General features: G+C 38.6%; 2 protein-coding genes across 2 annotated transcripts; one reads left to right on the top strand and one right to left on the bottom strand.

Annotated features, from left to right (window-relative positions):
• Nucleotides 1–5046: 5046 nt before the first annotated feature.
• On the bottom strand, nucleotides 5047–6746 carry LOC129780552 (STE20-related kinase adapter protein alpha). Its single transcript, XM_055788933.1, has 4 exons — nucleotides 6413–6746; nucleotides 5659–6356; nucleotides 5471–5601; nucleotides 5047–5298 (listed from the first exon to the last, which is right to left on the bottom strand). The coding sequence occupies exons 1-4, from the start codon at nucleotides 6572–6574 to the stop codon at nucleotides 5210–5212; spliced, it is 1080 nt and encodes a 359-aa protein (XP_055644908.1). The 5' UTR covers nucleotides 6575–6746; the 3' UTR covers nucleotides 5047–5209.
• Nucleotides 6747–11671: 4925 nt separating this feature from the next.
• Nucleotides 11672–12787, top strand: LOC129780553 (translocon-associated protein subunit gamma). Its single transcript, XM_055788934.1, has 2 exons — nucleotides 11672–12002; nucleotides 12058–12787. Exons 1-2 carry the CDS (start codon nucleotides 11870–11872, stop codon nucleotides 12477–12479), a joined length of 555 nt encoding a protein of 184 aa, XP_055644909.1. The 5' UTR covers nucleotides 11672–11869; the 3' UTR covers nucleotides 12480–12787.
• The last annotated feature ends 10723 nt before the right edge of the window (nucleotides 12788–23510 follow it).

Raw genomic sequence — 23510 nt, 5'->3', positions numbered from 1 at the left:
AACATAGAATACGATCCTTCAGCAAGGTCCGACCAAGCTTTAGCGAGCGTCGGACGGCATTCGTTTGCCTGGATCATTACGCTGCCCGGGTAATTTTAGTAATTTTAGAACTACGTCTTCCATTAAGGGTGCCAAATCAGAAAACAGGTCACGCTGAGTTTCAGACGCTGAACTTCAAGCATAAATTGGCCGATACTGCTGCAATTTTACGTTCGATATTCGTACGAAGTTCATCACTCGTCGCTGGCTTGTTGGCATAGAACATAGACTTGACGTAGCCCCACAGGAAATAGTCTAACGACGTCAAATCGCACGACCGAGGCAGCCAATTGACTGTGCCATTTCGTGAGATAACACTCTCATCAAACTTGGCTTTCAATAAATCGATTGTTAAATTCGCTGTCTGGCTTGTGGCACCGCCTTGTTGAAACCACATATTGTCCAAGTCCATATAATCAAATTTGGGCCAAGAATATTCGGTTATCATTGAGCGGTAGCGATTCCCATTCACAGTAACGTTCCGGTCTTGATCATCACGGAAGAAGTACGGTCCAATGATTCCGCCGGACCAGGCATCCCAAAAGTACTGCATTTTCATAATAGTCGGTATGAAATCGAATCGACAGTTTCTGTGAGCGCGCTACACTCTTATACAAGCGACAGAGCATGAATCCATAAAGTAACACTATTCGCGTTGACGGCGGAATGGTGTCGACATCTGGATACGACATTAGTTTGTATGAGGCCAACTATTCTCTATCAGATTAGTCGGCCTTAAGGCAGTTTTAAATTGCTAAAATTTGTATGAAATTTTTTTCCTGGCGTTATTTACCTACTAGAAGTACGTTTTTCTGACCTTAATTTAAACTATTTTCTATGAATTTTCACATATTTCCACCAAAACTTACCATTATTATATAAAATTATCTTTAGGCACAATTTTTGTATAATATTTTTTCATTATTTGCAAGCAAAAGTGATTTTCATTTACATAGAGTACTAATTTGATTTGGTACTAATTTTCATTCATAATTTTTATTTTTATTTTGTTCATATGTTCATTTCTTCTGCAAACCCATATTGTCATGCCTACTACCCCATTTCGTAATACAAAGCTCAATGCCGTCAACACGGATACAGTAACAATCGGTGCTTCGTCGAATTCGTCTAATTTGTCGTGCCGGACCGTAGTGAGCCGGGGAGACTGTTCGTTTTCGATATTCTCGTGTCTGCTATTCCGTTCGTTCTGTCGCTGTAACAGGGGTTGCCAACTATAATTTGACAAAAATCAGGAAGAATGAAAATTAAAATCGGGAAAAATCAGGATAGCTCATATTGGGTTGTCCGAAAAGTTAATGTCGATTTTTGGGAAAACAAAAAGACGGGTGGGTAATGTCGGGGACATAACCGGAGTGACGTAGGACTATACAAAGGGGACAGCTTTTGTTAAATATATATTTTAAATATATTGTTTTATTTTCTTCTCCTACGTGAATACCTACCTATCTACCTGAAAAATGGATTAGTTTACTGTTTACTCTTTATGAATATGTTGATGGTTCTGAAAAGAACCTTTGGTGTTATGTTTTTGTTATCACTCGATATTCCCATCTTGTTCGGTTAAACCTTCCTGTTTAGCTATTGCGTTTGCCACTCGCCACAGCTTTCACAGTTGGAAAATTTCTTTCCATCCAGCTTGTGACATATTGTTCAGTAAATTACATTTAATGCGACGTGCCGGAGAAACACTTTGCCACTCACTGAAACTAATTGTTGCCTTGATGAGCGCCGATCCGAAGCTGCTCTGTTCTTGATGCGGGTTTTCTGATTGTCGTGAGCAGCTTTGCAAGCCAACTCGAGCACTCCGACGGCCGAAACTCTATAATCGCTGTTAGGTATACTGGTGCTCCGGCACCAATCCGTTCGGCCTAGTTACCCTTGCGGAGCAATCAGAGAATGCGACCAACAGGGAACTGGAGACCTGCACGGTTCGAGTGAGACTTTGCCTTTCCCTTAACTTTGCTCCTTTGTTACGTCCACGATGCCGATGCCATACAACCACACGGGTTTACGGTTTGAAAGAAAATAAGATAATTTTTGGGGTCCGCGTGTTTTATACTCTAGCGGTACACACTCACAGGATAGAGACAAATCGGCAGACTCAGCCAAAGAGGCGAGTCCAACGAGACGAACGAATGAGCGTTAAAAGGGAGAGATGGCAATAAAATACATTCATTACGATTTGTTCGCTCGTTCACATGCAGGCTAAAAAGGGTCCTTTTCAGGTTCACAAAATTATCTTCAATCTAAAGAGTTTATTGTTTTGTTATCACTCGATATCCCCATCTTGTTCGGCTAAACCTTTCTGTTTAGCGATTGCATTTGCCACTCGCCACAGCTTTCACAGTTGGAAAATTTCTTCCCATCCAGCTTGTGACATATTTTACAGTAAATTACATTCAATAGCAAGTCGCATTACCACCACTCAGTATCGGATTGGAGGTAATTTTAACCTGTAATTGAACATTTGCGATGACAGTGGTACAGTGTCAACTTTCAATGTGGGGTCATAATTTGGACCCCGAACTCTATGTTTACAAAAATGTCCAAATAAATATGTCGCATTACAGGTCCGTCCAATTAGCTAAATGTAGAGATAAGTGTAAATTACTGTACTTTCAATCTAGAAGCAATTTAAGAATTGGTGAAAATCAATAAGCTCAGAACAACTGCCAAATTCACATACTCATCATATCCTGGCAAACAAATTATGAAAAAATCAATTTGTGTTTTATTATTATTTTGGATATTGTTTTAGAAAGCATTGAACTGTATTTCCTAAACTCTTTTTTGGAAGGTTTAATGGCCCTGAAAAGCGCCTTGTTTTATGGAATGGTTCCAATTTAGGAAACTTAGTACTCGTGGTTTTGAAAAAAACCATTTCGAACGCCCTCGATGCCGCCTTGTTCTGGATTTGCCACCAAAGCAGTTTGTATAAAGAACAAACTTTTTTCTTCTGCTACCTGATGCCGTTTTGCGATTGCGTTTGCCATTCGCCACTCGCTGCAACTGCCTGTTGTCTTGATGTCCACCGAACCGAATGTGTTCTGTTCCGAATGCGGGTTTTCTTATCGTCGCGAGCAGCTTTGCCAGCTAACTCGTTCACTTCGGCGGTCGAAACTATATATCGCCGGCTAGGTGGACTGGTGCACTGGTACTAACGCGCTCGGCCTAGCTACCCTTGCGGGGAACTCCAGATCAACACGGTTTGAGCGGGATTTTGCCTTTCCCTTCACTTTTCCTCCTTTACCATGTCCAGACATGGCTGCTTGGGTTGATTTGTTGATGTGTTGTGATGCGAACCGATGTGGTGTACGGTTTGAATGAGAATGATCGTTACGGCAGCGGAGCGGGGATTTTTAAGCTGACTGGCTGGCTCGAGAATTACGCATGTGTGAGACTGCGACCAATGTTTCGTTCATTTTTTTCTTTTTCCTTTCCAATCGTGCTTCATTCTATTTCGCTGCTGCTCTGGTTACCCGTTTTGGTCGGTACGATTTGAGGAGCACAAAATGGACCAATCAAAAATGTGCACATAGTGCATTTGGACAATCCTTGATATTTCACAATTATTCAATTATTTATCTCAAGAAAAATGAAATGTTATTCGTTATGATAGATGCGTAGATATATTTCCTATCAATTGATGCAAAAACCTTTGCGATCTATTGAGAAATTCTCGAGTTATAAGCGTTCCAAATCTTGCATTTTTTCCTACTTGTTCAGTGCCTAGATTTCCATTTCACCCCCTATATCTTCCGGTTAGACGTAGTCCTACGTCAAAAGCATTTAATTTTATATCCATAGTTTTATGTCTTCCTACCTTCAGACGAAGACCGGATATGTAAAAGAATTAATGAGAATGGTATATATCCTCACATAAGCGGAAATGCTAGTGTTTCGCCTGACTTTTTGATCGTTTGGATTTTTTCCGAAAAACCTGCAGCATCACTACAGTCAATTGCAGAGATTCAATATTCAAATTTTCACTGAATTCATCATCCATGCTTTGAAATAAATCTTTACTCAACAAATGAGGAAAGAATACCAGCAGAGGAAAGACTTGTTGAATTTTTCCAAATTTTTATGATATTTAGTACGATTATTGATATTTTTACCATAGACCCATCATTAAAGTTTATTCAACTTTGAATCAGACGAACAAATTACCAGCATCCAGCATCGAGAAGATTCCGGAAAGATGTTATCGTTGCTGAAAAATAATCTGCCAATTCCTTGGAATTGAAAATTACATTCAAGCGAAAGAGTTTATACTGTTTTCTATCCATATAATACTGCGACCAAATACATTTGGTTTTGTGATTTTTCAATCAAGTGCGATCAACGTAAGACCACGTCTTTCGGCCATTTATTAGAGGTGCAATGAAACTTAAGAAGGAGTTCCCGCTCTACGCGCACTGGCAAACGATGTTTACTCAACAATTTCTCAAACGAGAAATGGGTGTTGTAAGAAAGGATGAGCGAACGCAAAAATTATGTAGACTGATTTGATGCAACAGATATTCTGTCTATTGGAAATGGAATACAAATCACATCACAATACAAGCAATGTATTATGTATTATATAACTTTTGTGTGATTGCCTCTTTTGCTGAATATTGTGCCTTCAACGTAACGCTCTCGTTTTCGAAGTTCCTCAAATATTCATTTATTCATTCATTCAGAATTGATTCAGATGCAACTAAAAACAGATGATCACTAAATCAACGATAGTCCTACGTCACCCTTGCGATTATACCACAAATATAACCGACTTCCTGTTTTTTTGAGCGGTTGTTCATGTTGCAATTGTTTTCCGGGGCGATTTTTCCGGTCACGAGTTCTTTGCTGTGGTGGCTGAGAATAAACGACCGGAAGGATAAAAAAGATTTGGTGATTGAGAGCAGACATACGACCGCATAGAACTAACAATTACTTAATACATTTTTCGGGCTTTATCGATAAGCAATAAACGAAATATGGCAATTTTAAATAATTTGCAGTTTTATTAAATGACCTTGTCGAAGACAAAACTGAGTAACAATGACTAAAACATGAACAAATTATAACTTGACCTGTTTTGTATGAGATTTTGTGAACATGTTGTTTGAGATGAGCAAATGTGTTGAACCCGGAATGATCGACAGGATTAGGATTCTCCAAAATCCCATTCAAAGATGTCTCCGCCAGTGTCCATCGACATCCCGGCAAATTCGTGTGACAGATTAAGATCGAAGTCTGGAATTAGAAGAAGATATTTGCTTGTATAATAACCATTGTTTGATACGTAGTACACGTGGTCTTTATGGTATAACGACAAAAAAGCTCCAATGATTTATATTTTCTTAGTCAGAGAGTGGATATTTTCAGCAATTAAGTACAATGCCTTAAAAAGAACAACAAATTTTACCTTCGATCGTGTTGAAGTCTGCAGTCTCTATCCCATTTGCAGCAAACTGTTCGCGTATGCTTGTATGTTTGCACTGTTTGAAGACTTGATGGTTGAGCAATTCCGTAGCGTTTGGTCTTTCATTCGGATTACTAGAAAATAGAGTTGTGACAAACGTTTACTATTCCAAGTATTAAAACGCGACTCACGAAATCAAACAGAGTTCCGCTAGCTTGTGTAATGCGTCGGAAAACTGTCTCGAAGCGTATATCTGCCGTGTTTGCGAAGAGCTGCTGTCTCCAACGCCGGTATCCATTGCTTGAGCAAAAACTTCTTCGCTGGGAATCGTTGTGCAATCCAACAGGAGTGGTTGATAACCGCGCATCTTTTCGGTTAGCATCAATGTGGTTTGAAAGTTGCTGAAGGGTTCAACCCCGTTGGCAAGCTCACATGCTGTAATTCCTAAACTATAGATGTCCGATTTTTCCGTATAACCCAAAAGATTCTGCGCAAGTACCTCTGGTGCAAGCCAGTTGAGGCTTTTGGTGGAGTGCGGAGGAAGCTCGTGCATATTTTTCACCCGTTTACCCTCACCCAAGAAGCTGGTACACACTCGGAAACCACCGATAATGGCTCTGGATTCATTCAGGAAAATGTGACTGGCTCTGATGGAACGATGTATGTAGCCTTTTCTGTGTAAATACTCCAACCCCTGAATAACATCTCGTAAAACACACGCCAGTATGATCTCCGGGAATCCTGTTTCAAAATAATTACTCATTGTATCCCGGCAGGATCCGTAGCACATCAACGGTAGGACGAAATACAAATCTGTATTGTGCACAAAAGCGGTGTAATAACTGAGAATGTTGGGATGATTAAATTCTCGTAAATGTTTCGATTCTTCCTAAAATTGCACACCAATAAGTTATGACAATTTCATCAAATCAATACAGTATTTACCATAACTAAACCGAAATCATTCTTAACATCTTCCAACAGGAACTTTTTAATTGCAACATGTTGTTTCGATGGTAGATGCTGGGCTAAATATACAATACCGTGACCATTGAAGCATTTTGCTAGTTCTACTTTCAAATCGTAACTTCGAATATCATGGCCCATTTTGACTGGGACCGATATATTTACGTCTTTTCTAATTTATTTTATTGGAACACAGACTTTAGTTAATCGTTCGCATCCTATACAAAAACAATGTCACTTCAGTAGTGGCAAATGTACACGAAAAAATTGGAGTTTCAACATTTTTGTTTACAGTAAGTAATAATTCGACAACTAACTGATTGGACAGACCTGTAATACTTATGACAGACATACAGCTGTACTTGCGTTGTACTTCGAAAATTGTATGTCTGTCACCATGTACAGCGCTAGAACCATGCAAGCAACTCGGTACAATCGCTGTACATGGCTACAGTTGTACTGTGCGCAGCGCCATAGACGGTTAGTGGTGGGTAGCATGAACAAGCAGAATCAAATCACTTGATAAACGTTCTTTTCATTGACTTTCTTTTAAGTTAATAACTCAGATTGGAAACTTTTTTGTTGTGTTTGATATTTGAGATACTAAATAAAAACCTTTTTCATTGAAATATGTGGTGGAAATTGGAAAAATATCTGATTGTCAGTTTGACATACGGTACAATGTACAACCAAAGTATGTCTGTCATGGTACGATGGTACCTGTACAACGCTGTACACGTACAACGCAAGTACAGCTGTATGTCTGTCCCTGGTATTACCGCTGTACATGGCTACAGTTGTACTGTGCGCGGCGCCACTAAAGGCCCATTTATACGTTGCTAGTAGCTGACTTGACAATGAGCAGCTACTGACCCGGTGGACTCGCTTGACAATTGGTTGACTCGCCTTGTCCGTTCACATAGTGTGAGCTGCTGGCGAGAAACTAGATACTACGGCACGGGTTTACCTGGGATGCCAGGCGATTTTTCAAATGTCCATCAAATAGTCAGAAACAGCAATCAGGTCCGAATTTGTCAAATGATTGGTCCGAAATCGACTTCTTTATTGGTAGTTTTCATCTTAGGTTTTCAGTTGAATGTATCATTACACAATTTTATAGAGATTACAGAGCAGTGTTGAGAATAACACCTGAACAAGTGGAAAAACTGTTGAATTTAATTGCTCCACAAATACAACGCCAAGATACACTCATGAAGGATGCTGTACCTGCAAGAGTGATAATATAAATGACATTGATATGCCTTTCTTCTGGAATATTGTTCAGATTGTTGTCGATATTTTTTAGAATCTCGAAAGCATCCATAGCTAAGATAATTCCGGAAGTATGTGATGCTTTAAATGATAGTCTAGAAGACTTTTTAAAATTTTATTCACACGCGTCAAAAATTAAAATAATGAATGAAAATGTACTTTTTTAAATCGAATATGTATTCTGTTTCTTAGAACCTTACTTTTTTTCGCAAGTTGTGAGTGAATTTTGAATGAAAATTGTGCCTGATAATGATTCTATATTAGACATTCTCCAGAAAACTATCTCAAAAAGAAAACGTGCCCCGCCAGCGTGCAAAACAGAATAACAATGATTTCGTTAAGAAACTATGAGGGTTTTATTTGTTTTTCCAATAATTTTCAAGTCTATAAATATCTTCGCATATTTTCAAATATCTTAAAAATAGAGACATTTCTTTACATTTGGCATCCCTGATTCGAACGCTAAATTCTGTTTTTGACGTTTTGAAGCATGCGAGTGCGAGTAAATTCAAAAAACTTTGAAGTAGCTCGCACGCCGGATCACACATGACAATAACTGGCATGATGTGTTCACACGGTGTGAGTAGCTGCACTGCAGTAACTGACTAGACCGACTCGTATGCTTGCTCGCACCGTCTGAACCCGGCTTAATGGTTAGTGGTGGGTAGCATGAACAAACTGAATCAAAACACTTGGTAAATATTCTTTTCATTGACTTTTTCTTGAGTTAATAACTCAGATTGGAAACCTATTTGTTGTGTTTGATAGTTTAGACGCTAAATAAAAACCTTTTTCATTGAAATATTGGTGAAAATACAATGCAATAAATTCAAATTTATGATTGTCAGTTTGGCATGCGGTACAATGTACAACCGAAGTATGTGTGTCATGCTTCCTTGGTACCTGTACAACGCTGTACACGTACAACGCTAGTATAGTTGTATGTCTGTCTATGGTATTAGATGTAACAGTACTTACATATTAAGTGCGCTGACAGTGCGCTGTCAAATATTTCCCCATGGAAATCGTATGGTAACATTCACATACACCAACACCGGCAACTTTTACGTCGATAAAATATTATATACTCACAAATATTTCAAAATTAAACGAAACATGTGCTTTGTTATACACTCATTTCGTACAACAACAATGGGCCACAGCAAAGCTGGTACAGCTAGTAAAATTTGAAATAAAATGAACTGAAATGGTATTAAAATGGAATTTAGGCGCAGTTCAGTTATTTTCTTTATTAATTAATTTTAAATAAAAAAAAATAAATTTAAAAAAAAAACATTAAAATTAAAATGTCCACCTGAGTTTATTATGCTTTCTATCCATATAATACTGCGATCAAATACATTTGGTTTTGTGATTTTTCAATCAAGTGCGATCAACGTAAGACCACGTCTTTCGGCCATTTATTAGAGTTGCAATGAATCTTAAGAAGGAATTCCCGCTCTACGCGCACTGGCAAACGATGTTTACTCAACAATTTCTCAAACGAGAAATGGGTGTTGTGAGAAAGGATGAGCGAATGCAAAAATTATGTAGACTGATATATTTTGTCTATTGGAAATGGATGTAACGGTACTTACATATTAAGTGCGCTGCACATACAACGTCCCGTCCCGTGAATGAAATGTCAAATATTTCCCCATGGAAATCGTATGGTAGCATTCACATACACCAACACCGGCAACTTTTACTTCGAAAAAATATTATATACTCACAAGTATTTCAAAATTAAATGAAACATGTGCTTTGTTATACACTTATTTCTCTATTGTACAACAACAATGGCGCAGTTCAGTTATTTTCTTAATTAATTAATTTTAATTAAAAAAAAATTAAATTCAAAAAAAAAATTAATTAAAAAAAACATTGAAATTAAAATGTCCAAGGGGGGACCAAGGGGGGTAGGGGTATGAAAATGTCCACGCTTGTCCACGGAGGGGGAGGGGAAGTCTGAAAACCTGCTTTTTTCACTACAGATTTTTTGGTTACATGAAAAAGACATAATGAAAAATAATTCTAGTAAAACATTCACGTTTAGCATTTCGTTTAATTTTTTATTGAATTCTTGACATCATTCCGACAGTGGTTAAAGCAGTATCCATTAAAGTATCACCCACACTGTGCTCAGCGATCATTTAATTCTTTCTCTTTATTTCATTTTTAGATCCGGTGTTACTTGAAAACGCATCATTTTAATTCATTTTGAATCGTGTCCAACGTGGTTTAGAGGCAAGAAGTGTCATCGTCATTTAATGAAACAATGGTTTGCTGCAGAGCTCTTTCACGATTTTCGATCTCAGTAATCATTTTTTATAAAGTAACCGACTCCCGTGAATCCTTGACCACGATATGAACATGTGTAAAGAGTAACTTCCAGTCCAACTGCGTCATGCTCCGGAATAAGAGCCACATTGGGAACATCTGCTTGGAATACGAAAATGTGTCTCCCCACTGGTACCGGGCCAACATAGTTCGCACCAAGAACCTGATTGAACTCTTCCGATTCGGCTGATTTCACGCAGATCATTTTCTATTTTAACACATCAGTTTGCTTCACCTGAAAACAATGGTCCTGATCCCGAACGTCACTTCACGTTGAAAACGAAATGAATTGTATGCCATTTGTATGTACTTCATTTCGTTTTCACCGTGAAGTGACGTTCGTGATCAGGCCCAATGTAACCCAAATTTATAAAATAATATATCAAATTAGCAAAATACATACGTTTCATTCGTGTTTTTACAAGCCGGGCCGATCTAGGAAACATTGTTGAGTATTACCTCTGACAAATATTGAAACTTAACGACTCAGAAATCAAAATGTCAACAGTAATTGAACGGAGAAGTTCCCAACACATATCGCGTGCGACTCAAAATGTTGATTTGAATCGAAAAAGTCGGTTCAACCTGAGTTGCCAGTTGTCTAGTGTGTATGCATTTGATTACACATACTCTCAACCTTTTTTATGGACAAACATACAGCTGTACTAGCGTTGTACGTGTACAACGTTGTACAGGTACCACGGTGGCATGACTCACATACTTAGGTTGAGGAGGCGATCTGGCGTATTGGTAACATCCATACCTCTCATGCAGAGATCACGAGTTCAATTCTCACTCCCGACATTCTTCCAAAAAAGGAAGTAAAAGTGACGAACCAGCCGAAATGTGTTGAAAGTCACTATAATAAAAAAAACATACTTTGGTTCTACGTTGTACCGCATGTCAAACTGACAATCAGAAATTTGACCAATTTTCACCACATATTTCAATGAAAAAGGTTTTTATTTGGCATCTAAACTATCAAATACAACAAACAAGCTTCCAATAGGAATTATTAACTCAAGAGAAAGTCAATGAAAAGAATCTTTACCAAGTGTTTTGATTCAGTTTGTTCATGCTACCCACCACTAACCGTCTATGGCGCTGCGCACAGTACAACTGTAGCCATGTATAACGGTGAAACAGATCGGTACAGATACAGTGATTGTACCGAGATGCTTGCATGGTTCTAGCGCTGTACATGGTGACAGACATACAATTTTCGAAGTACAGCGCAAGTACAGTTGTATGTCTGTATAAGCCCCGCGTCGATCCCTAAGGACTGACACTGAATTTTTTGCTTGTCTTTTTTGCGCCGATCTCACCGGACCGACAGCAGACTTTTCGTTTGGAGAGTGTCGGCAATGGGAACGACAACAACAAAGTTATAAAATGATATTTATCGACTCTCGATTCACTGAAACCGATGGGGGCCAGACGAAAAGTTCATTTTCGGTTGGGGTTAAACGTGTTAAGTTGGTTTCCAGCTTAGGTTACCTAGTGTGTAGATGGCCTAACATGATCTTAATTTAGGAAACATATTTTGTACAGTGCATCAAATATACGTATATGCCTTTTGACATTAGGCGGGCATAGAAACAAAGCGGGCTTCAACTAGTTGTCCACATCGTCAAACTCTTGACACGTATCGGCTACGTCTCTCGTATTTGAAAGCATTTATCGAATTCATCGGCAGCAGTTCGAAGTCGAACACTTTCGCCCCTGTAGTGCCACATTTCAGCCGCGTAAGGTGGTCCAGTGAAGAAACTATATGTTGGCATAGATTGTGGATTTCGCGTAAAATTTAGTTATTCTCCTATTACAATGGCCGATCAAACGACCTCTGGATTCACCAAAGAGGAGGAATTGTTGCTGCAGGATTTCAGCCGGAACGTGAGCACCAAGTCGAACGCATTATTCTACGGAAATGCTTTCATTATTTCCACTGTTCCTATTTGTAAGTATTTCCAGCAAACATGTTGGTTCTAGTTCACAAAATTTGCTATTTCCAGGGCTCTTCTGGAGGGTGCATCAAATGGAACTGTTGCCCTCGTTGGTGTTCTTCGCGGTTGTAACCGGATTATGTACCTACCTGATGGCGATGGCATACAAGAATACCAAATTCACGCTAAAGCACAAAATCGCCAACAAACGGGAGGATGCCGTTACGCGTGAAATGACCGCTCTCTTGGCTGACGATAAGAAAATTAGCCGAAAGGAGAAAGATGAGCGCATTCTGTGGAAGAAAAACGATGTCGCCGAGTACGAGGCTACCACATTTTCGATCTTCTACAATAACGCTCTTTTCCTGGCGATCGTAATCTTCGCCAGTTTCTATCTGTTGCGTTCGTTCACACCTACCTTCAACTACATTCTCTCCATGGCCGGTGCTGGCGGTTTGATGGCCTTGCTGTCCACTGGAAAGTCGCCCTAAACTTCAAGGTTCGGGAATGCTCTGATGATCTTATCGGATCGGGGCAATCAGTTTTTGATGTTTTGTTTTCCAGTAGATTTTGAATCAAACTAAGACTTACGCATTTAAGTTAGTAAGGCAGTGTTTTTTTTTCTTCAGTTCTCATCGAGTATAATTTAAATATCACTCAAATTATTCATATAAGACGTATCGATCGGAAGGTTTTTACTTCCTCTACAAGAATATGTAAGAAAATACGAAAACTGTCGTTTCAAGGCTGGATCATTCAGAAGATTTGTGTTCTGCAATAAAACAAATTCGCTTGAAAACATGACGTTGTTTTAAGACATGACATAGAAATAATCTCTTGATTCAAATAACTGTTGGCTCGTTATAACGTCTTACTTCAAATTGCTGGTCGATCACTTTTATGTACGCTTAAATTTGTAACGTTCTTACTCTCCATACTCTACAGGATTTTAGTTCCAATAAATAAGTGCATTTCCTTTTCTCGGCAAACAACGGTAAAGTTAACAGTACGTTATGTATCCACTTTTATCGTGAATCACATACCCTATTGAAACTATTGAAAAATTAAAAACTATTAAAGTGTCGCCCTTCACATGGAGCTCAGATACATTCAGGGATAAAGATAAAGTACTTCATACAGTTCACGTCCCACTAATTAGCAGCGCCAGACACCAAAGCTAAGTACAATACTCAGCAATGTATCCACCTCACCTCATGATCTGTAGCGTTGCCCGAACGGTCTTGGCTTTCTTTCATACAACTAAAACTCGACCAATCCTGTTAGCGTGCAACTCTCGACTATTTTATTTTTCCAAAATCAATTCTACAAGCTAATTCTTCTACCTTCAAATTTCTGTGCTTTTCGCAAGTGTGCTTCAATGAAATATGAAGAATGGTTTGGCGAGGAATTCTCCAAGCAGCTCTACATACATATATGGAGGAATTAGGGTCGTTACAGATCTTCCTGGAGTAGTTTTAATCAACTACTTATTGTGGCTCTCTTCGTGGTTGATTCCCTTAGATATTCGCTATAGAGATATATTGTAGAGTTTTGACGCGAAGCAGATAAACTGAATAGACTTGTTGAGAATCGTGCCCCACATGTTGAAGCCCGCTCTCCGTCTAACACCTTCCAGCGCCACTTTGAAGAGTAGACAGAAGAGTCCATCGTTTCGTCGAAGTCCCCTGTGAATCTTGAACGAATCCGACAGACCGAGGAGAGCCGTGTTCGTCCATGATTCTCCATAGCCAGCGTTGCCAATGTTCCAGTTTAAACTGGATTCTTCCAGTTTTTTTCCTCGATCCAGTTAAACAGTTAAATCCTGAAATCTTCCAGTTTTTTTCAAATATTGTCCAGTTTTATCCAGTTTTTTTATGGTTGCTTCATTTTACCAAGTTTTTGTAAAATAAATTAACGATACATAAAAATTATCCCTCCCTCACCCTTCCTATTTCTTAACCGATTCTGTTTTTTGATATTTTTAGTTCGATCAATCCAATGTGTATTTACCTTGGATCGATCTTTCATGTCTTACACACTCTCAGTGTTATTTTTCTCCTGCTTATACTACGGTTAGCGCGCAGTGCGTGTGGTGTCTACCCAAGCAACAACATGCTACAATGTCTTTGAGTTTATATAAATATTATATGTTCTAGGTCCTCCAAAACATTCATAAGTTCAGACCAATTGACCGACTATTTCAACCACGACTGGTGCAATGTTCATAACTTACCCAAAATAGTTTATAGAGCTCACGTGATAGGCTGGCTTTCAGTTTATATAAACATCAGCTGTTATAGGTCCACCAAATCATTCTAAAGTTCAGAAAATAAATCAGGGTGTTCCATTTGTGTTTGTGTTCCATTTACTTTAATTGATATGAATATGAAAACCGAGTAATCATCCTTCCATTAACATCCGTTTACATAGGTACCATTCGACGAAATGGAAATCCGACAATCTTCGAACAACATGCGGGAAAGATTATTAAATACTAACATGCGGGGAAAGTAAACTGAATAGGAAAACCTGTACAATTAATTGGACCGGCTATATATTATATTATTTATGGCATATTTTTGAATCGAAATACGATGGCAACGATGGAAAGTTAACTGTGGGAAACCTGAGAAGGTAACCCAGAGAACTCCTCTAAAATCAATCGTCTCGGCTATATCTTCTGTTTTTCATAGCGTAAACACTTTATAGAACTCCATTCGCGACGGCGGAGAGTTATCTTTCTTCCGGTAAAAGTCATAGATAACAACATACAATCGTTCTCCTTAGGGGCTTGGATCCTCTACTCTGGTTCTCAATAGTTTCAAGTTTTTTTCGGATATGCTGCTATAGGAATCCGTCATTCGCCGGCGGAGTTTTTTTTATTTCATATTCTTCGTGAGTGCGAAAGCAGTGCAGTGAGCAGTGAAGATGGTAAAAACACACAAACACAAAAAAACAAATGTCTAAACTCGAGAAGGGAAAGAACAGAAGATTAGCTAAGTTTTTAAGCAGTGATCTATAACCAGAAACCGTGTACGTCAATTAATCACATTGTCGAGCAAAAAAGTAGGAGATTCTTCAAGTTTTTGATTGAAATCGACGAAGATGTGGTGCGTAGGGATCTGATATTCATCTGCCGCAGTGTAAAGATTTGGTCCGTCGTCCTGGGCATGAATCCGGCCTGATAACTTTCCACAAATCTACTTACTATTGGCGATAAACGGCGAAAGAGGATCTGAGACAGAATTTTGTAGTTACCATCCATTGTTGCCCTTTTTATATATGGGGCAGATTACCCCTTCTTTCCACTCCTCTGGTGGCTGTTCTGTGTGCCAGATCCTGACTATCAACCGGTGCATACAATGTATAAGTTTCGCCGGGGCTGCCTTAAAGAGTTCCACTGCGAGGCCATCCTCACCAGAAGCTTTGGGGTTCTTTAGCTAATAATGGCCTCCTTAACTTCACCCATCGTATGAGTTGTTACATCCTCATTGTTCACTGCACCGATGTAGTCTTCTTCAACGTCGTTTTGGTCTCCTGTCTACGCGCTGTTCTGGTGTTCATCGTTGCATGTGTTCATCTAATTATGCCCACGTCTTCGGCGAAGCTAATAAACTGTTGGAAATCGAGATGTTGAAGCACGCTCTCCTTCAGTCAGAATATGACCAAGATCCCACCGAGGTTGCTCAACCAATCTTCATTATGGTTACTCGTACCCTAGTCGGTACCGCAAGGAGGTAGAGACAGGGGTTACTAGACTAAAAGCTAAGGATCTCGAATGTGGTTTATTTTATGCCTGCAGGTACACAAAGTACCGATGGTATGACTTGTTTAGTCGTTGATTTTATTATTAGTCTTCTTATTCTTGTTCTTTTTCAGAGGAACTAGATGAACTCTGTCGTCTCAATGTGGTATAAGGGGAAATGAGGATCCTAATATTTCCAAACCAATACGATCTTATTATAAAATGTCACATTGTACACTGAGCTACAAACAATCAATAATGTTTAATCATTATATCAAGCTTCATAAAATAAAATAAAATGATTTTTGGACATTAAAATTTGATGCTGGGTGATTTGGTCCACTGTGGTTGTTCATCGAAAAAAACATACTTATGTTTAGGTAAAGTATTATGGGATAATGTAAAAATCAGTAACAGTGTTCTGAGATCGATATGCTCGGTCAAAGAAAATTCGTCCTTGATGGCCTGCATTGCTCTTTCAAGCTCTTCCTTCTTGCAAAGTTGTCTGCCTATCCTTTCTTTTGCAATTCAGCGGCATCTGGAATCAATTAGTCTAAAGAAAAGCCTCAAACCTGTCGGACCAATTCACCCCACAGAAACGTGACCATGTCACCCCGCACTACATGCAAAAATTAAATTGCAATTATTTTCATTTATTGTTATCAAACTTACAGTTTCGCTGCATCAAATTGTTCCTCTTCTGTAGGCGAACAGAACTGTACTGCACAATACACAAAAAAGCTTGTTTAAGGTAGTATTCAAGTCTAGAAAATTGAAAAAAAAAATTTTTTTGCTTCATATTTCTGTAGCTTAGGCATTCAAGAATATACCCTAGAACGGACTAATCGAAAGTCCGATATTTACCGAGTCAGAGCCATTTTAGTGATGAGGTATTTAACATGGTACGGCCATAACAATGAACTTCAAACACGTTTTTCTTGAAACTAGTTTTTTCAAACTGGCGTACACGATATCTCAAGTTCTACTGAACCGATTCATGTCGAATCTGCATGCATCTCTCTATCGCATGAATATCTAATCTAGAAAACGATATTTTTAAAAAATTTTCAAATTTAAAAAAAACGGGAAACGTAAGAAAAAAGGTTTTAATCCTCATTTCGTTTTTTAAACAGCCGCCATTTTGTCAAAAAAGATGTTTCTCATGAGATAGCGGCATCTTTACTGATTCAGAATATGTTCGAATTTTTTGTTTCAGATAACCAGAAGGGCTGGAATCGTGTACGCAGTGGCGTCGAGTTAAGCGTTTGCACCTGGGGCGGAAGAGTCGATTTGAACCCCCAGTTCCCGTCAAAAATCATATTTATCCAATTCTTTCATAGAAATTCGGTTTATTTTGCACCCCTAAAATCATGCACCCGGGGGCGGTCCGCCCTCTACGCAACCCCCCCCCCCCCTCCACCAGTTGAAGCCACTGCGTAACAAAAAAAAATCACAATTTCTGACAATCAAAGTGCTTGCTGTGTTCATGCTACCGTTTTTCTCCACCTGGTCAATATTATCAAAGTTTTTTTATGTTAGGTAGATACGGTTCAACAATTATAAAACAACGGAAATAAAATACGGAAAAAATACGGAAATGACATTATAAAAAAATCCAAGTTGAGCCGTACTTTTTGAGATAAAGGGGTGGTAAATCACCCCGTATGTCCAAATCCCCCCAATCCCATCTTTCTTAGTACTTGGTTGAGATTTCTATGCCAAATAACATTTAAGGCATAATCTGATTGGCAAGTTCTAGCATACACGTGACCACAGTGCAAATCGGAGGAAATTTCCTTGTAGAAAAATCCCCCGTCCAGAACGAGAATCGAATCATATATTTATATCTAGTTGTCTATTCCCTCAAATTCCTTTTAAAAATACTCTTCAAATTGAATGAGAAAAGTGTCATTCATATTAGGGTGACAGTGCGACGAACGTGTTTATGAGATTCATTCAAAATTCAAGAAAAAATAATAATCTTTAGTATGGTATCGTTCGAAGTCAGGACCCCGCTATCGTCTATCTCTTTTTATGTGCTCAGATGATCCCAACAACCAACTATAATTTTAAAAAATCAGGAGGAATGAAAATAAAAATCAGGATAAATCAGGATAGCTCATATTGGGTTGTCCGAAAAGTTAATGCCGATTTTTTGGACAACAAAAACATCAAAGCATTATATTTTAATTTTATATTCATAGTTCTGTTTCGCAATCTTTCGCCATCATTCACACAGCTCAAATATTCTATCCTCCCAGAACATGTTTGTTTCCTCGTCGAAAACTGCTGCGAGCCATACAGAATCCATTCCAAATCCCACCAGAAACAGAGTATATCTCCCTTCGGGCGAAGACCGAATATGTAAAAGAATTAATAAGCATGGTATAAAGCCTGGCATAAGCGGAAATGCTAGTGTTTCGCCTAACTTTTTGATTGTTTATATTTTTTCTGGAAAACCTACAGCATCACTACAGTCAATTGCAGAGAAATAAATATTAAAATTTTCACTGTATTCATCATCCATGCTTGGGGGTCTCCGTAGCCACATTGGTTGCGCGTTCGCTTAGTAAGCGATCGATCGTGAGTTCAAATCTCAGGACCCTCATTGACCATCTTTGTGTTGTTACAGAATAGCTACGTCCACGCAACAATCATCAGCGATGGAGATCGATCCACGGTCGAAATAAGATCGATTCATCCATACAACTGCTCTGCTCTGCAAGACACATCGGGCTGCTGTTCTATAAATAACCTAACAATTATCATTCAACTGTCTCCGCTGTCCGGTGGTCCAACTGGATAATGGAAGAACAGAAAGAATACTCTTACGCCTAAATGGCTACTGTGTGAATGTACCATATAGAAGGAATACAGGCGAATGGCAACTGTGTAATGTGCTAGTTATAGATATATGATAACCATGCGACATGTACACGATTAAAATTTGGCTCTGTTACAGCTAAAATGCTAATGAGCCTTAAATAAATAAATGGGATAATAAAAAAAAAATCATCCATGCTTTGGAATGAATCTTTAATCAACAAACGAGGAAAGCATATCAGCAGTGGAAGACTTGTTGAATTTTCCCTAATTTTTATGATATTTAGTACGGTTCTAGATATATTTACCATAGTCCCATCATTAAAGTTGATTCTACTTTGAATCAGACGAACAAATTACATATAAAATCTTTTTATATTGACTGTGGATTCGACAATTTTCTCTTGAGTAATTTTACATTCTGAAACGTATTCCTACATTAATAATTCTGGGATACATCTACATACACATTATCCTCAATAAAGCGATGTTGTTCCTCAAACTTAATTTCGTTGTAATTTCATAAATTCGCCAGACAATCTGGTTTTATGGAATTTTCCAGCACTGTTTTAGAAAGCCATGAAACAATTGAGGGTAGTGATAAAAAAAAGTTAAGTACAGCTTTGGGTCTCGTGAATTCAACTTAATGTAAGATATATACAAGTACGAACCGGAGAACTATCATGACAGAAAACTTTGGCATGGAAACCAGTATATTTATTACGAATAATGTAAAGAGTACAAAAATCAGGAAAAATCAGGATCATTTCAGAAAAATCAGGATAAATTGAGTGTTCGTCAGGATATCAGGGAGCGTGCCTAAAAGTCTGGGAACTCCTGAAAAATCAGGAAGGTTGGTATCTCTGCCAACAACAGAGCTATCAGTGGAGTTCAAAAACTATAAAAGCGCTTACATCTCAGCTAACGCAGCTATCAATAGATTTCAAAACCAATAAAGCCACCCACATCTCAGGTGTTTTGGTGCTTTGAACATCATAAACGATGCTGTCTATTTGAGGGCTGTTCAAAGTTTTTCCATGCAGGTCATCCGCCTGAATCTATGTAATCATTTCACATCGATACACCTCGAATGAGGTTCGATGTTGTAGGTAACATAATTAAATTATTTCAAAAATAGCACAGCGCAAATTCATTTCAGCGGTCATCACATATAACTCCCATTAATTACGTCAAAATGTTGCATAATTTGTGGAACTGGATTTGAGAACAATCACTGGTGGTAGTGGACTATTACAGTCTTTTTTTAAAGGTCATTGAGATGAAAGGCACCACAGCGGCTAAAACTATAGATGCTCTTGAATCTATTTTCATGGAACAAATATATCCAGAGACAATCTGCAGCGATAACGGCCCTCCATTCTCAAGCGAGGAGTTCTCAAATCACTGTATTCGGAAGAATATCCGATTGATACGCACTGGCCGCAAATGAACGGGCTTGTTGAAAGGCAGAACCAGGGTGTTTTGCGGGCACTCTGAATTGCTAAAGCAGTCAATGCAAATTTGCGTAGTGCTAGGCTGACCAAACGTACCGTTATTAACGGGACAGTACCTTTTTTTCGACCGATTTTGATTGTCCCGTCTTTTTATCAATTTGTACTGTCATTACATTCAATAATTTTATTCGAATGAACATCTGATGAATGAATTGGGATTTACATTGTTGTATTCGTTGAGATTTCACACAACTGTCTTCAACATGCAACTGATATTGAAGGTTCGGTGTAAAACTTTATGATTATCTTCATATTTATACGATTCGTGTAGAAAAATTGAAGAGTTTTTGTGCCTTCGTCGGTGAACATGATGCTAAATTGCTTGAGCAGGGTAACACACGATTTCTTTCTCTTGGACCTTCTATTGGGAGTATTCTTAGTATTTTTGAAAGATTGCGCTCTTATTTTCTTTCACAAGAAAAGTGTCCCGTTGTTTAACTGAAATCCGATACTTAAAACTATGGTTGCTTTCAACCAGAGATTGTTCAGAGATCAGTGGATGACCTTGCAAACATTTATTCGTCCTGTTCAAAGAGGCGATGTATCTGACACTGATATTGCCGGTAATTTTGAAGTTTTTATTAGAATTCTAATCAGCGTCAAATTGTCTTCAACAAGGTTATCACGACATTGAGCATGTTGTTTGGTCGTGCGAGGTGTATCTTGTAGCCAGATCGAATATATAAAACTCTCTTCGGGCTCGTGAGAAATAACCCATCGTGATAGGTGCGGGATATGTTGGTTCGGTTGGACCAAATCTATCTTTTCCTCAAAACTATCGAGCTCCGTGTGGCAACATTAAAAATTTCCAAATTTCGTTATGTCCCCTCCTCTCTATGATAAAACTTCGTCAACTTCGAATCGTCTGCGCTTAATCGATTCTCAATCCTATTAACCATATAATAAGCAAATTGTAAATATACTTTAGAATGCAGAATAGATTTAGAATTTGGCTTCAGCAAATTTATATAGCAGAGCCCGTAAGAATAAACGACTTGTAAAAAATATATAACCTTTAACATAAAAGGAAAGAAGCATTTCTGACTAGTGAGGAGCAAATTGGTCTTGGAAGTTTTGTTGATTCAAATGAAACACAGTAAACGAAATCTATTTAAAATGGGGATAATTTTACGATACTGCCGTTGGAGTATGTTGAAAAATGGAACGTTAGTCTAGTAAACACACAACAGTTTGAATGGATTTTTTAAAGTTCATTCCTAATTGACCATTCAAAGTAGCATTAGTAACAATCTACTTTTACAGATAAATGGAAACATGTTGTTTGATGAGTACACATCAACTAAAGTAATAAGACTTGATTACATAAGGTGGTGGAACTAATATTCCTTGTCAGCTGCAAATCGTTGGGTGCAAATATTCTCAGAAATGGAAAATGAATTCCTATAGTGTAACTTAGCTATTTTACTATACTTTATGTGTGTCTAGCATGTATGTTTTTTTAATTTTTTCATTGAGGTGGTCCGAAAAATCATTTTTTCCTCTTATCCAAAAATTTCGGGTCCAACATTTCGCGATAAGGAACAAAACTACCTATTTTAACGAAATCTGAGAACCGCTCTATCGGTTTGGTATGGATTGGCTGTATAACAATGTTTAATTGTATGTTTTTATTCTCGGTTTCATTCATTCTAGAAAATTCTTTAAAAAATGGGTTTTTGTTTTTTTTGCTTATGTGTCCCGTTTTTAGTCCGGAGTTCTCGCTTCCTTATTGCAAAAAACTCGGATAGCCAATTTTTACAGGCCTCTTTTCCTAGCTCGTCGTTTACAGGACTTCTGACTTCCTAGCTCGTTCGCCATGGACGAAAACAGGTGGTAGTCACTTGGTGCAAGGTCCGGACTATACGGCGGATGCAAAAGAACCTCCCATCCGAGCTCCCGGAGCTTCTGACGCGTCACCAAAGAAGTGTGTGGCCTGGCGTTGTCCTGATGGAAGACAATGCGGCCTCTGTTTATCAAAGATGGCCTCTTCTTCATGAGTGCTACCTTCAAGCGGTCCAGTTGTTGGCAGTACAGGTCCGAATTGAGCGTTTGGCCATAGGGAAGCAGCTCATAATAGATTATTCCTTGACAATTCCACCAAACACACAGCAGAACCTTCCTGGCCGTTAATGAGGGCTTGGCCGCTTCAGCGGGCTTCGACCACGACCGTTTGCGCTTCACGTTGTCGTAAGTGACCCACTTTTCATCGCCAGTCACCATCCGCGAAACGGGTCGATTTTGTTGCGATTCAGCAGCGATTCACATGCGTCGATACGGTCAAAGATGTTTTTTTGCGTCAACGTGTGTGGCACCCATACATCGAGCTTCTTTGTGAATCCAAGCTTCTTCAAATGGTTAATAACGGTTTGATGACTTATCCCCAGCTCTTGGCCGATGCTACGGCTGCTACTATGCCGGTCTTTCTCGGCTAATTCAGCGATTTTGTCGCATTTTTCGACGACAGGCCTTCCGGAGCGTGGCGCATCTTCGACGACCTCTACACCAGAACGAAAACGTTGAAACCATCGTTGTTCGGTGGAAATGGAAACTGTATCGGGTCCATAAACTGCACAAATTTTATTGGCAGCTTGAGATGCATTTTTGCCTTTGTCATAGTAGTACTGTAAAATATGTCGGATTTTCTCTTTATTTTGCTCCATATTTGCGACACTATAACTCACGAACGACTTAACCAAACAAAACACTGCCAAAGACTATATTATAGACTATAAATACCTTTCCAACAAGCTATAGTATGACTCGATACAATGAATACAACTAGAACTACGCGCTTACAACGACACATCGTGGAAATACCGCAGGACTTTTTTGACAGCCTAATATATATATAAATGGACTTCTGTCTGTCTGATTCTTATGGACTCGGAAACTACTGAACCGATCGACTTGAAAATTTGTATGTAAGATTTTTTGGGGCCGGGGAAGGTTTTTACGATAGTTTGAGACCCCTCCCCCCTCTCTAAGAGGGGGCTGCCATACAAATGAAACACATATTTCTTTATAACTCGAGAATTAATCAAGCAAACGAACCCACATTTGGCATGTGGAGGTTTAATGTTGCAATAAATGTTTGTTGGATAGAAACTCCTCCCCCCTCTTTAACGCACTCCTATATCTTCTTCTATCTAGATAAATAAAAATGGAACTCGAAGAAGGAATTATCCGATTTAGGGATATCATCATTCTATCATATTTTCTGTATCAAACATTTATTCGATGTAACGGAGAAACATGTTATTTGCAAGTGATTGAAAAGCCTTGAACGAGAATTTTGTCTGATAATAATCTGATATTATAATGACGAGTTTGGTAGAAATAATAGGAAATTTATATTAAAGGAAATTGTAAAGAGTTAATTAGAAGATGAATCAATGAACAGTTCTGCAATTGGACCAATGATCGTAAGTAAGAATACGTTT

This window comes from Toxorhynchites rutilus, chromosome 3 (genome assembly GCF_029784135.1).
Source record: "Toxorhynchites rutilus septentrionalis strain SRP chromosome 3, ASM2978413v1, whole genome shotgun sequence".
Lineage (NCBI taxonomy): Eukaryota > Metazoa > Arthropoda > Insecta > Diptera > Culicidae > Toxorhynchites > Toxorhynchites rutilus.
Note: the sequence above shows the minus strand (reverse complement) of the source record. Positions and strands in the feature narration are given on the sequence as shown.